At 41.1% G+C, this 14,920-nt stretch overlaps 2 protein-coding genes across 3 annotated transcripts; one reads left to right on the top strand and one right to left on the bottom strand.

Annotated features, from left to right (window-relative positions):
• Window positions 1-363: 363 nt before the first annotated feature.
• si:ch211-63p21.2 (FH1/FH2 domain-containing protein 1) lies at window positions 364-6,135 on the bottom strand. The gene is made up of 9 exons (XM_039823411.1): window positions 5,074-6,135; window positions 4,118-4,258; window positions 3,821-4,003; window positions 2,725-2,844; window positions 2,483-2,644; window positions 1,996-2,243; window positions 855-1,077; window positions 652-760; window positions 364-566 (listed from the first exon to the last, which is right to left on the bottom strand). Exons 1-9 carry the CDS (start codon window positions 5,584-5,586, stop codon window positions 538-540), a joined length of 1,728 nt encoding a protein of 575 aa, XP_039679345.1. The 5' UTR covers window positions 5,587-6,135; the 3' UTR covers window positions 364-537.
• A 2,162-nt stretch (window positions 6,136-8,297) lies between these two features.
• si:ch211-63p21.1 lies at window positions 8,298-14,290 on the top strand. Of its 2 annotated transcripts, none has more exons than XM_039823413.1 (7): window positions 8,298-8,523; window positions 9,304-9,405; window positions 9,964-10,053; window positions 10,256-10,330; window positions 11,675-11,745; window positions 11,854-12,025; window positions 12,739-14,290. In XM_039823413.1, exons 2-7 carry the CDS (start codon window positions 9,337-9,339, stop codon window positions 12,949-12,951), a joined length of 690 nt encoding a protein of 229 aa, XP_039679347.1. In that variant the 5' UTR covers window positions 8,298-8,523; window positions 9,304-9,336; the 3' UTR covers window positions 12,952-14,290. The 2 variants fall into 2 exon arrangements, with proteins under 2 accessions (XP_039679347.1, XP_039679346.1); XM_039823412.1 differs by having other exon boundaries at window positions 9,301-9,405.
• The last annotated feature ends 630 nt before the right edge of the window (window positions 14,291-14,920 follow it).

Raw genomic sequence — 14,920 nt, 5'->3', positions numbered from 1 at the left:
AATGAAATAGAAATAGAACGTGAATACAATGTAATGTAGCATAATGTAGGCCTACAATTATGAAGTGGAGGACAGCTATCACTAAAAAAGATTTTTCTTTTCATCATATTTTGAGGCTTTATTTTGGCAAAATGCCAGTGTTAATGCACTCCTGTTAATGTGAGGCTATTTGCACCCCTGGTACAATTAGCAGTGTGCTATCTGCACCCCTGTGCATTTACAGTACCTTGGCATATATTTACACACAGTTATCCATACTAGGCCTACTCATGTATTACACCTTTCCATTAATTTACACTCACACACACACTTTTTTTTTTTATCAAAACAGACTTTAATTCATCTTTACAACTTAAACGTGATTAATAAAAATTGAATGGCATGTGAAATCTCATGCATCTGTCCATTTTCTTACTGCGAAACAACATTGTGCTGCAAAAATGTCACTTTTATCAACAATGTCATAAATAACAATTACAAACAATTTTGTTCAATCACACCAGTGGGTGAATGGCTTTTCAAAGTATATCAGCAGGGTCACCACTTCATTTTCCGTGAGATTGGACCTGAGATATAAACAGATGTGGTTTCAGTATGACACATTCCATCAATAAAGAGAGGACAAAAATGGAGTGTATAAAGTAGGCCTACCTTGGATGTCAGCCATCCTCCTGCGGTTTTGTGGCAGAGTGACATCCAGTCTTGAGATGGACTCAGGTGTTCTCAGAACTTCCTCCAGCCTACACTGCTCCTCATTTTCCTGGTGAATCAACACATAACAGGTTAACAAAACCAGTCAATCATTTTGTCCTGAATGGTGCTTCACTTTAAAAGCATCTGAGAAAAAAAACAACCTGTGTTGAAGTTTGTTGACGTTTCCTCCTGCCTACGGGCGTGTTAGGACCTGGGCTTTCTGCTCCACTTTTCTGTCGTTCCCTCTCTCTCTGCAGGACGATGGCCTGCCGTGTGGTCCTGTACTCCAAAGAAAAGTTGCTGATGGTTTTACAGAAGTCTTCCACTTTGGTGTCTCTCACCATAGCTTGGGAGTAGCCCAGGAACAAGAGGAAAGAGTGGAACCTGAAGGACCAACAATGAAAAGGAAAACCAAAAGATTTACTCCATAACTAAAACTTAACAACAATTAGGACAACTTTTGGCCTCACTCAACACGGTAGCAACCAGGGCCGAATCTAGGATTAGACCTTTATGGGGTCTCAGCCCCTATGAGAATGTGACACGGATATACAGTGTGCATGCAAAAGTGTTAACCCCCACCCCCCAGCTAAATCAGTAATTTCATTAGTCGATAATCTCTGAACTAGCTACTTAACAACAACGTCAGCTAACGTTTTTTGACACTATTAACACTATGACGGAACTAAACCTGACACTTTATAAGTCACAGTAATAATGACCAATTTGACACAATTTTCTAATATTCAGCAATTTTAGTTTCTTACGTTTCAATTTGCGTTCTAATCTGCGCCATTAAATTACCTACCTCTTCTTTGGGGACTACCAACGTATAACTTCACAACCGCACTCCTGCTCTTCCTCTGACAGATCAGATAGAGACTCAGCCAAAGGCGGGAGTCTGGCACAACCACCTCTGATTGGCCAAAACTACGTTTCTGGTAACCCTTTCCTTGACTGGGTTATGGCGACAGCAACACAGGATATTAAACCTGCTTCAAGCCCTTTCAACCTGTAATTATTTGTTCTTTGTCACTAACAGACAAGTTCGCAAACTTTAACTTGAACCCCTAAAATTGATTTCAAAAAATGATATTATATAATATGATTTAAATTTTTAGGAGGGCTTAGATGAAATTTAAGGGGGCTGGAGCCTCCTTAAACAGGGTTAGGGGTTAGGGTTAAATCGCTAATGGTAGCAACTGAACATGATGTTTAATGGCAATTTTACTTACAGCACCACATCAAGGAGCACTTAGCACCAAAAATGTCAACAAAATGAAATAAACCATGTCCTTGCACCTGTTTATAACCCGACGATGGACGGCTCTCAGGACTTTCAGCCGTTCCTCGCATTCTTTTAAAATCTGTGGCAGCTGGTGACGAAGCGAGCCCTCCAGGGCCAAAGCCTCATTTCCTCCTCTCCTCTTCTCCACCTTTCCTCCTCTCCTCTTCTCCTCTGCCTTGTCTAAAAGCTTTAGCTGCTCCCATGATGCTTTGCACAGGGCCTCTAGCTGGGTAAGGTTGGACTGGACTAGGGAGTAGTCGAACTGTAAAGAAGAGAAAGAGTTTGTGCATTTTGGAATCGATTCACAACGGATTGTTACTTAGATTCATTTTGAATGAATGAACATAGTTTATTGTCCGTTTGAAATATGATTACTTTAGTTTTATTCCCAGGTTTGACTTGGTTTGACTTTATTTGTTATAGCCTCCCCTCCTACTCAGATGCAGCATAACATACACACTTAGGGGACTAACAAAAACACACACAGGCCAAACTACGCACCTTGCCAGCTTTAGTAACAGCAGTGATGTCAGAGTAGAGGTCAGAGGATTGTGGGTAGAGCTGCAGCAGCAGCACACAGACATGGTGCAGCAGGGGCTGGCGAGTGTGTGTATCCCTCACCTGGGACAGCTTCCCCAGGTAGCTGAGCTCAAAGCCACGGGCCTTGACATATTACAATATATTGTGAGAATTTTGTGAAAAAAAAAAAAAGTGCATTAAAGATAAAGATTGTGATCACTCACCTTACATCCATTGAGAAAGTTACCGATCGCTAACACCGTTGCGAGAATACATCTAAAGGTCTGGCTGGCTGCGAGCTGTTCCATGGCCAACTTCAGGTGGAAGAGAGGTTCGGCAATTTCCTGTCATGAGGAAGGACGCATTTAGAGGACAATGTAGTGATTCATTCAGAGTAGGTGAGCCAGCAAATCCATGTTTTATTTTTAGTCTGGTGAAATATTTGGTGAATGGAAATCATAACGATAATGTATTTGTGCTGCATGCCTATAGGGTTTACTTGTCAATCAAACGGTAGACTTTTTGATGATATAGCTTGTATAGGTGGCACCATGGTACTACCATGATGGTAGTCACACCTATCCTAGTCCCGCATTGCGAGATCTACCTCCACACACATTACAGGGAGGGAGAAAAGAAAATGCTCTGGGTTGTTTGCATTTCTTTAAACCAATCACAATTGTCGTTGGGCAACGCTAAGTTCTGGATGCAGCGACGGTGGCTCTGCTAAATGGTCCCGGTAAGGAACTTGTTTTGGTGGAACATTTGCACCCCAAATAAAGAAAGCGGCAACTAAAATTTTATATTAAATTAACTGTTCACACAATACAGTAAAGAGAGCTATTTAAATTAGCTAGATACATGGTTAAATGTAATTTGCAGTGCAGTGATGTGTATTTTGTCTATAGCAAATCACCGCCATTGGGTCCCAAAACATCCAATAGAAAATGCCGTAAACATATTCTTTGTAAATCTTTACAATCATTCCCCGAAAGAACCAAGCAGGCCTGCCTTGTTGCACAATCCAAATTTTCTTCCAAAGGTGCCTTTTTCAGCGTGTAGCTTGCTAGCTCGAAGTTTGTTGTTGTTTCCCGAAGAGAACGGAGCTAGACAGCCGGATGTTCCGGAAATTATCCTAGAAATGAATTGTCGTTGATCCAGACTACACTCATGCTAACTACATTTTCAAATGCTAATGAAGCAGTTTCTACATGAAGCGTGTATATTGAATCACTTTTGCATCATTTAGACGGTAGCAAAATAAGCATCCATCTTTACCAAATACATTTTCAGTGGCAAGTTGATTTCACTTTAACTTACCCTTTCTAAGGAGTCGTAGTCCAGAGCAAAGGCCCAAAGCTGAAGCCTGGAGTTCAGATGTGGGATTTCCCCCAGCGTGAGCAGGCAGAGCTCGGCTGGGGCCAGAGGGGAGTGGGGGTTCTGGGCCTTGGCCTCCTTGATCAGACCCAGTTCCTCTTCTGTTGGGAGCAGTGCTTTAAGCCGCTGTTTTAGAAGAGAATGTGGAAAAAGATGAACTCATACTGCACTATCCACCCTATCCAACAAAGGAAAACATTCAATGTTAAGCAAATGCTGAGGACTTGACCTCTGCTGTACCTGAACGTCCTCTCTGTCCAGCACACTGCTGTCCATGCTGTAGATAGCAGGGGGGAGGAGGCGGGGAGGGGGCAGGCTGCTCAGGGCAATGGTTATGATGTTACTCCGCTTCATACACAACACTGAGACTGACGGCTGCTTCTGTGGAGGAATACAAAGAAGGATATGAGACAGTTTAATAAAGTTACTGTAAGTATTTCTCTAAGTGCATTTTAGGGTTGAATTTATCATAATAATAATTGGAAATTTGTCAAAAATGTAAATAACATTTGTCATTATGAGAAATCATAATCATCATATTTTATTTAATGAATATTTTAAAAACATTTTTGTCACTATTTCCCCAAGAGTTTACATGTTAAGAAAAACTGACATGGATCGATCTCGCATTGCCAGACCTTCCTCTACAGTGCTGGGATGGGAGAAAAACGTGCTCTGGTTTAAAATTTCTTTAAACCAATCCCAATCGTCCTGGGCGGTGCTAAGCGCCAGACACAATGATGTTGCCTCGGCAAAATAGCCTCGGGAAGGAATTTGTTTTGGTGGAACGTGCTCGTTCAAAAGTAGTTTTAGTCGTGCAACAGAAAACTCAGATTGGACAGATATTCTAGCTAGCTGTCTGGTTTTACCCTGCAGAGATCTGAGGAGCAGTTAACCATAGTCCTCATAAAATCACCGGAGTTTAAAATGCCATCACAAAGAAAGCAGAAGATGAGGGTAATCCGGCTGAAAATGAGGGACATCCGGCGGATCTTCCGGCGGCACCGGAGCAATCCTCTAAATGAATTGCCGTCAATTTATACACTAGGATTAACCTAATGGGGTAAAAACTACAGTTGCTTCATACATCTGTACTTTTCATAAAAGAAAAATAGATACTGCAAAATGTAGAAAAGATATTTTTTAACACAGTTTCACTATATTGCTGAGGCATCATCCTGCCTCATTGGTCTTACCTGCCTCCCAGAAGCCACATTAAAACTTGTGCTACTGCCTTTAGATTCAAACAGGTACTCCAGTCGGTTTGTGTCCAAATGGACTGGCTCAAGTCCGGCCCAAATAGTTTGAGTCCCGAAGCGGGTCATCCTGGGAAGGGGAGCTAAATTCTGCAGTTCCCTCCAGTGGAGCTTCAAGGTGCGGCATTTGATGGCTGCACCTTTATGGGAGGCAGAGGGCAAAGGTGATGGAAGCGGAGGAGGGGGAGGAAGAGGAGGGGGGGCCGGAGGGGCTCGGAGACACGGCGATGATTCATTGGTTGAATGAGATCCCTCGTCCTCTGTACTGTCTTCCTCGTCCCACAGGTCTGAGAAATCCAAGGTGCTGAGGCAAAGACGTGCAGCAGGTTTTAGGAATGAATTCCAGGATTGGTCAACATCCCAAGTCAGGGGGTTATCCTTGGTTTGGTCCGATTCCTTCATTGGTCTTTCAGAGCTGACTGAAAAAAAGGTTCTGTTGATATTTAGTAGCATTACCTTAACAAACCAGGTTATAATTTCTGCTCTGTGTTTGGAAAAAAGCACGCTCCTTCCTCATATTAGATAAAAACGCTTTTTGGTTTGGACCAGATTTAGTGCATTTGCTTTGTCCTTATGTTCCACACAGCAGCCAAACTTGATCCCTTCCTTGTCTCTTCTCACTGTGCAGTCTGCAAACCCCTCAGACACTGTGTATGAAATGAATCTGAATGTCTGTGATGCTCAACCTCACATGTCGACCACAGAAGCGCATAACTCACACAACCAAATCCCAATCTTCGAACCACCTTTGGGTGTTCTCACAGCACCGTAACCTGCAATTGCCTCGGGTGCGGTGTTTGTCCATCAAATCTAAAAATGACTAGCCAAGTCTGAAGCTTTGATCCAAATGTCCACTGTGACCTCAGTCAAAGACATAAGAATTCAAGTGAGTTCTGACAGGCTGTGTTTAGTCCTGCATCCAATTCTGATGAGAAAATCCAAGGAACGCCTTTCTGAAGCGCTTCCAGAATATCCAAATGATGTGCTTCTGCAGCTATCCCTTGACTTTCATCTCTCTCTCTCTGATTCTCTTTCTGTAAGTGGAAGCGAGTGAGAGTTTTGGAGAGAAAACAGAAAGAGAGAGAGGTGCATTGGTCCGTTAGTGCATCCCTCTTGCTTTATTTGAGTTGCACCCTTTCCCTTAATTTCCTTATCGAGCCTGCATCTCCTGTTTGTATTGCTACTTGTGTATACACAAACTTCTCTATCTGCCTCTGAAGATCTGTTACTTCCCTCCCCTTCTGCCTCCCCTTCTCCCCCGTGAATGCATAAAAGAGCACGATTGACAAAATGTTGCCATGCATCCCTTTTTTAGTTACGTGCAACTTTGGGGATGACACATCAGCATACATTAACGCAATCATCAAAGCTGCCTAGATGAGACAAGGTATAACGTTTTTAGTGCATCTGTTGACACACATGGTCCTAAATAAATCATTATGCAGCAGAGTGCTTATGGACAGCAGTGCCAAAAAAGGAAGAAATATTCCTCAGCAAACATTAGCCTGCAGTTCAGCAATGGCAATAGCATCACAGCATAACTGTGTGAAACAAATTATAATCAAAAACATTGTAAGAAAGCGTCTGCTGAATCCCATACAGTATACAGTTATGTTCACAGGGGTCATTTGCATGGTCGACATGCAGCCATAATGAGGATCCCTCCCTCGGCCATTAGGTCGCCCCTAATTATGCTTTATCTCGTTCAGTTGCCCCGGTGTCTAGAGGCGGCAGTAGGCCTCATGGGACATTTAGGCCAAAATGAGCTCTATTTGGAAAGCTTAAGCTCTTTTTAACATGACTATTGAAAAGTGTTTCACGCCTGCTACAAAAGAGGATTTAGAAAGTAAATGCTCTTTTTCAGCATCTTGTTTGTGTCATTTAGGGTTTTGTAACTGACTAATCTACTGAATAATGATAATTAATATGTGTTCCATTCGATTTGACCAAGATCCACTTACTAGACACTACCATATCAACTGTTCTACTGTAGCTGGACAATATTTTAGTGATGATGATGTGGCGCAGTTACTGAAACAGACAAATTCCCGATGGGGACAGACATTTCCGGGTGATTTTCTTTGATCAAACTGCCCTGGGACTTTCTCTGTGTGTCTATGTGGCAGTAGCTGTCTATAAATGTGTGCATCTCTTTTCATCTGTTTCTCTGTCTGTCCCATCATAATAACCACTGAATGTCGCTTAACTCTCTCAGGGCCTTCACAGCACAAGATAAAGATCAGGGCAAAAATGACACTGGAATCACTCCCAGTTTGCGTTGAGAATATTAAGTGTTTTTAAGTTGTGAGGGCCAGGAACTAGAGCTTGGATTCTGTCACGTAAAGGTCATTTTGAACTGGGACATGCATATTCATGTACACTGGCTTTTTTGTATGGAAATATAGATGATGACTTAACGTTATTATGATGTTGAATTTATTGCAAAAATGTAGCTGAGTTGTGCTTTCAGCGAGAGCTTGAATTCAATTTAAACCACGCAATACACACCATTTAATGTGCACCATTTTTCTCCAAGCAACTCAGCGTCTCATTTTCCTGAAAGACAATACCATACCGATGTGCCACACAGTACTGCTATGCTGCATAGTTGCAACAATGCAGTGGAGGTTGTGAGCGGTGAAGGTATGTACGTTGACTCCCTCCTTCGGACCAGATGATTAGTGGGTTTACAAAACCACTTTCAGATTATGATCGAGAACCCAGCCAGAAGACCAAAAACAAGTTTAGCTTTTCTGAAAGTAGGTATATGCACATGATATGCTCCTAAAGGTCCTGAAAGCAGCTCAGTTTTGTCATGGGACCCCATAACTGATCCACTGGTATGACTGGTACGAAATTTTTTGTACTGTATTTAATTAGCATTTTTGTGTCCAAATCCAATATTATGCCATAAACATAAAATACATGCATAGGCTACATATAACACAATACATGTATGATGAAAATAGTGATTATATATATATATATATATATATATATATATATAAAATAGGCCTGATTGCATGCATATTATATACAAACAAACAAACAAACAAAATCCCTACTTTTTTGACTTAAATACTGACTTTTATTTCGAAAGTCCCGAACGGAAGTCCCTCCTGCCGTTTTCCGCGCTCCCGCGTTGCTTTGGGAACATCCCGGAGAGCGCGCGTTTGCCGGACTGTAGCTGCCTGTCATCGTTTGGGCTGACATCACACAGAGGATTTGCTACAATGTCAAACATTTACAAGCAGCGCGAGCTCATGGCTTCCCCGCGTCACGATGAGAAGCATCGCCGCGTTCTCCTCCTCATCCTCTAAATACAGATACAGAACTCCATTCACTTTTTGTATGGGTTTATTTCATGTTCTTGGACAGAATGCGTTTAAGGTAAAATGGGTTACTCTGTTCTATTTATTGTCGCTTAGAATTAAGAGTTGTTTGTATGTGTGTATAATAATAAATGTGGCATGTGTCTTTGAATATCATTAAAAGACATGATCTCTTAATGTTGACAGCGTCTTTTCCCCTCAGCATCTTTATCTGAAAAGTTGTCAGCCTCTAACATTGAATGTCGTAGGTTATTACGTAATGGGAGTGCGGACACTGCTGAGCAGATGTTACTGTGAGGTTGCTTGCGTAAATACAGCATCATCTGTAGGCTATACTAGCACTAAGTTAAAAAAGTAAAAACAATTCTAATTTCTTCACTTTAAAGAAAAGGAAATTGAAAATGTGCATCATTATCATTGGCTCAGCCATATGGGAATTGCAGGATTATCAGTCCTATATTACCCGTGAAACTGTACTGTAGCCTATATAAATATCTATCAATCAAAAATAAAGCCATTGCTCAAGACTCATGAACTCTTTATACAGAGTGCCTTATTAGAACCTGGTACCAATTAGAAAAATATAGAATTTGCTTCATAATATTAACTGGGACACCACAATTTTGTAAACGATTTAATCATGACGTGATTTCACCTGTGATATTGAATATTGTATCCTTTCTATCACATTCTTTTACTAAAACATTCATAATGTTTGTAAAACAAACAATAAGCCTCCCTAACCTCAAATCTTCAATTTCCAGGAGGTAAAACTTCCACAAAAAAACGTGATTAATGTTACTGAGCTACGTTCTCTGCTGTTTATGTGCCGCAGCAGGTCTATGTGAGTGTGTGAGCCAGGTCGGAGGTCATGCTGCAGAGGGAATCTGACTCCCACGGCCTCTTTTCCTCCGGAGAGACGTCTGAGAATGACTATGAGGTGAGGTCATTTATTCATACCATGTTACCTCATGCATACTTTGAGAACCTGTATTATGATATAAGAATCACATCTGGTGGCCTGTAATTGACACAAAGCTACATTTTAACATGAAATACAAGTAATCTAATGATGATACAATAAACGGGTAATTTATTCCCATGTATTTGATAATTGCTCTGATGTTCTCTGGCTGAATCACATGGATTCATCAGCCTTCACATCTCAAATTGTTGGCAGTGCCAGTCAACTCCTCCACTTTTGAGCAGTTTAAAATGTGAGTGGGCGGAAAAGGTTAAAAGCCAGAAATCGCATCACTGAGCAAACGAGAGGGATGCATGAAATAAAGCACTTTGGCTGATATGCGATAATATCTTCATGTTCTTACATGATATTGATCCCGTCGTACTGTACATTATATAAGTTTGTGTCCACCAAGGCGTCACTCCTGTCCTTTAACTTACTTTGTTAATATGCTGCTGGCTAACGATAAAAAGGGACGAGAAGCTTCACATAAGTCAACAGTTTATGCTCTCTGTCTTTGTCTCTCTGTCTCAGATGGGGGCGAGTTGTGGAGAGGTAAATGTAGTGTGTCTGTGCGAGGCCAGTCCCTGTACACTTTACTCAGAAGCACACACGCCTACGCCGGTGAGTGCTCAGGCTTCCCACTGAAGTGTCTGTGGCCGCGGCTCAGTGTTTCTTCATCTGTAATCGTGCTCTAATTACATACCTTTAACGTCCTGCTGACCTGTCTCTCTGTCTGCTGCTGTGTCTGTGTATTCATTACAGTATGTTTTAAAGCACCTGTCCATGATGTTGTCAGATTATTCGACTTTCTGTTCTCATGCAGGAAACACTGCTGTGTGAGCACTGTGGAAAAAACAGGGTAATGATAACCAGGTACTCTGAGGGATACGGCACAGAGGTAATGTGTGACTTGTGTTTCTTCATGACAAGTGTGTGTGTGTGAGTGCAACTACTTCAGACGCTTGACTAGAGTCTGATCTGCAAGTGTCTTTAGATATAAATGTATTATAGCGGGCAGCTGTGGTTTTGCACGCCTATTTCAAGGTTGCAGCATGTAATGCATACGTGACTAATACCAAGGTCCATTACACAAAGGTCAAAACCAAAAAAGATATTGTGACGACGGAGTAATGACATAATTTATGTTCCAGGTCACAATGAAACCTTAGAGGACACAACATTATACATAGAAGCCGTATTACTACTTGAAATAGAACTGGTAGGAGAGGAGGCTTTAGATGTGTTTCCACTGTTTTATTTAAAAGAATAGTTCAACATTTTGGGATATGCACTGGTTCAAGAGTTAGACAAAGAAACAATGCAACTCCAACTGTGAAATATAAAGCTACAGCCAGGAGACTGCTAGCCACACAATCCCCTGTAAAACCACAATGTGTCGTTTACTTTGGTTTTAATGCAGATTTAACAGAGGAGATATAAAATGTTAATTCGTGAGAGGTGTTGGTAGGCAGATTTCTTTTTTTAACCTTTTGATAGAGCCAGGCTAGCTGTTTCCCCTTGTTTCTAGTATTTGTGCTAAGCTAAGCTAACAGTTTTCTGGGAGCAGCTAAAAAAAAGAAAAAAAGGGAAAAAGCATATTTGCCAAAATGTCTAACTACTCCTTTAATCGTCTAAATTATAAGGGAATAATGTACGCTTAATATATTTCCCTTAAGTATTTCCATGAACAAAAAATTAACAGTTATGGTATGCAATGCTTTGGCAGATATGCAATTACTGTTATTCAACAATACACCCGTCCGTATAGCTGGGCATCATTGATAAACTATATATATATATATATATATATATATATATAATATATATATATATATATAAATAAACATACATTAGGGCTGGCAATCTATTAAAGAATGTAATCAAGTTAATCACAGTCATGGGATGTGATTTTTCAGATCATAGATATAAGTCTTTGTATTTGCCTGTGAGCTCTCAAAGTAAAATCAGTAGGAAGCAACCACCAGAATAGGTCTTTCTGTATTAGTCATGTAGGTGTCAGCTGAATTATGCATAATAATAAAGGTGTTCATAAAGTGACGCATGAGAACACGCACCCAGACAAATGCCATCATCAAGTGTTGTTGCTTTTGGTTTACAAATAGTCGTGGACGGGGATGACTCACTGGGGCTCATCTGGGTTTTATCCAACAACTACAAAAATACAAGATACAATACATATACTGTATATTTTATGTCTTTCATATATTTCATTGGTCTACAGGAGGAGTGTGTAATGTCTGACCCTCAGGGGGAGAGTGATGCAGATGCTGATATAGAGGATACAGATTGCAGGTGTGATGTGCATAAACACTTTCACTCACACACACGCACACACACACACACACACACACACACTCACACAGGATCTCTGACCTTGTGCCTTCAACGTGATTGGTTCAGACTCCAGGAGCCAGGTTCTCTCCAGCGAATCAGCTCGCGGAGACGTAAGCGGCCGCGGGTGGCGCGGCAAGACACCACAGAGAGCGAGGACGACGGTGGGCAGAGCCACAGATCACACCGCTGGAACCTCAGGCTCAGTCCTGACAGACCACACAGCAGGACCATACTGGAGGTAGAAAACACAAAAAGGCAACTTCAATATATTTGACCTTTCATTGTGACACTTGAAGGACTCAAGAGTCAATACTAGTATCTGACTAACTTATCCACGGTTTAGAAAAGGTTACGCTAAACCGAACTTTAGCTGTGGCTAAGTTGAACCTGACTGTTCCGTCAAAACGAACACAGGTTCAGATGAAGCACAGCTTAAAGGTGCTGTAGGTAGGATTGCGAAGATCCAGGACTTAGTCAAAACATTTGAACATCGACAACTTCTCAGTCCCTTCCCCCTTTCCATTAAAGCCCAAATTGGTCTCCTAAGCCCCTCCCCCCACAAGGGAGAATGAATGTGTGTGCATGAGCAGTGATTGACATGCAGTTAGACAACCCCCTGGCCCTGATTGGTGCATCTGAACAGGGAGCGGTGGATTGTGCACTACAGGCTATAGGTGGTGCCAGAGGAGCCAGATTTTTTTTTTGAATTACTTGCTTCATGTAGTTCTAATCGAACATAGGGTCAGTATCAGCAAATATGACAGACAGTTAGTTTTATAAGGCTTACCTACTGCACCTTTAACTGCCGGTGAACCAAATGAAATGTATTAAGAAATAACCACAAATACATTTTTATCAGTGCACACTTTAAAATGTGCAAATGTACATAATTTCATTGATCATTTTGTCCATACAATAACAACTCTCACCTTTTTCTTCTTTGTCTTCCAGGAGAGTATATCACAGGTCAGGCCACTGGTCATCTGCCGGCCAAACGTCGAGAGGCAAAAGAGTCCGGTTGAACTGCCCAGAGGTTCCAAACGCTTGATGTGTCTGTGGCCATCTTCCCTCTCCCTCCCTCTCATCCTCCTCCTCTTGCTGCCCCTCTCCCTCTCCCTCGTCATTGTTATTGTGTCCTTCCTTCTACCCTGGGCCAGCGCTTGACCCAACATTTCTGTTCCAAGAGAATAGTTTCATTACAAAAAGTCCCACCAACTCCGACTATGAAATGGATAGCACAAAATGGAAGCAAAAATATGGTGCTTTACACAGGTTAGTAACTTCAAGTTGTTTAATAGATGTGACCCTCCATATTTCAGAGTGATGTTATTTTTCCCGCCAGAAAATACTGATTTTAAACATCTTGACTCTTGGGGACAGTTGGCCTTTTGGCTTCATTAAAACCAGAAAGTGCTCAGGTTCAAATACTTTGATTCTGCGCCTGTTAAAGCCACTCTCTGTACATTTACATCCAGATTCTGTTCACGATAAAAAATAAATAAACTCAGTGCTTGCTTTTGCCTCATGAAATCTCACCCTCCGTCACATTCTCACCCCCTCGTTTGTAAAAATAGACCTCTCGTCTCGCTCATTATTCTAATGAGCCACCGCAGTCATACGTGGCGGAAAGGTTTCAGACCTGCACAGATACATTCGAAAAAGAAATACAACGGGCTCAAAATAGGAAAATACGAAAAAGATGATGCTGCTGAACTATGCAATTCTTCTGTTCCTACCGCGGCATCTTAGCCGCTGTCAAAAGAAGTCTACTATTTCTTTGGCACTGTCATCACCTTCTTGGTCCCTTTCCTTTTCTCTTTGGAATACAGGGAGTTATGGTTCTATAATAGAGCATGACCCAATTTACAAAGCAATAGCAGGAGAGTTCTGATATAGCTCATTATCTGCAGTACATCTGCTGGTTTAATGAGTGGATTACATTTATTTTACTTGTTGCAGCATTATTTAAAAACAGGTGGATCCATCTTCTTCTTCTGCACTTGTGTATGTTTTTAGTCAAATAAGCTGACCTCACAATAAAATGAAATGGAACTTAATTATGTTAAAGCAATTTAAACACTTAAAACAGTCTTACAGTTTAGTACTATTACGTTTAATAATATTTACGTTATATAAATATATGAATCATTCAAGTAGAGAAGTAAGCTTGACAATCAGTCACGCTACTTATTCCAAGTTGAAATAATTGGAAAAAGCCGTGGCTTTTCTGTACTGTATGTTCAATGTTATGTTGTTTTTGTATGGTTTTTAAAGTTGTGATTGTTATTTTTTTTCACATCACACTGGAGTTGCATCCTTGTAGAGAGATATTTGTTGATATATGTGATCAGCTTGTACTGTATGAGATCATTTGGTTCATGCTTTTATCTTCCAGCCTGTGTATTGCCTGTCTTACATTTTATCTCCATGTGTGTTCACCTCTGTGTTTTATTGGGCCATAGAAGTTCAATAAAACTAGATTGTATTTTGACAAAAAAAGTGATGGGCTATGTGTGGGACTATTTCTTAGCTGGGCACAGTGACTTTTTGGAGTCTCTGCTGGTTGCCTGGCAACATCATGGTGCATCAACCTGGACATAACAACACTACTTGTTCAGTTTTTGTATGGATTAAAAAAACAACATAAAGTGGTAACTAGGGAGTTTTATGTTTTGTTCACACCAGCGGCAAAATTTGCTTTGTGTCACGTTACTCGCACAAATTGAAATATTGCAACAAATATTTCAAACTAAATTTCAACTGCAAATATTTCACCTGCGGATTACTTTTTTTTTTTTTACATTGGCTTTCATTTAAGAATACAAGTGTTCAAACAGGTTTAAAAAAATAGGAGTGAAGGTTTTAAAAAGTGAAAACAATGCGGCATCTACTTCTGCTGCTATTAAGAAGAGTAGAAAGAGGAGCTCGGCCTCTTGTCCCAGCAGTGTTTGCTGCTCTCGAGGAAAGGGCCTGAGGGGGAGGGTCCCATAACAAGGTTAGCGCTCTTCACTCCTCTAACTGCGTGTGTCGTCATGGTAACAATCAGGACTGCACAGGAAACAGACTTTTCATAAGTAGATTGTGAGCTGCTGCCCAAAGCGAAACACTCACTGCTGTAAATACTGCAACATCT

The sequence above is a fragment of the Perca fluviatilis genome, chromosome 14, assembly GCF_010015445.1.
Source record: "Perca fluviatilis chromosome 14, GENO_Pfluv_1.0, whole genome shotgun sequence".
NCBI lineage: Eukaryota > Metazoa > Chordata > Actinopteri > Perciformes > Percidae > Perca > Perca fluviatilis.
This window is presented reverse-complemented; position numbering and strand designations above follow the sequence as displayed.

Excerpts from the sequence above, each read along its gene's own strand:
- si:ch211-63p21.2 (XM_039823411.1), bottom strand. The coding sequence starts at position 5,586 with ATGCTACTAAATATCAACAGAACCTTTTTTTCAGTCAGCTCTGAAAGA. Across the intron at positions 4,004-4,117 it reads TGGACAGAGAGGACGTTCAG|CGGCTTAAAGCACTGCTCCC; the intron begins GTACAGCAGAGG and ends CTTCTAAAACAG. Across the intron at positions 2,645-2,724 it reads ACTTTCTCAATGGATGTAAG|GCCCGTGGCTTTGAGCTCAG; the intron begins GTGAGTGATCAC and ends TAATATGTCAAG.
- si:ch211-63p21.1 (XM_039823413.1), top strand. The coding sequence starts at position 9,337 with ATGCTGCAGAGGGAATCTGACTCCCACGGCCTCTTTTCCTCCGGAGAG. Across the intron at positions 9,406-9,963 it reads CGTCTGAGAATGACTATGAG|ATGGGGGCGAGTTGTGGAGA; the intron begins GTGAGGTCATTT and ends TCTCTGTCTCAG. Across the intron at positions 12,026-12,738 it reads ACAGCAGGACCATACTGGAG|GAGAGTATATCACAGGTCAG; the intron begins GTAGAAAACACA and ends TTTGTCTTCCAG.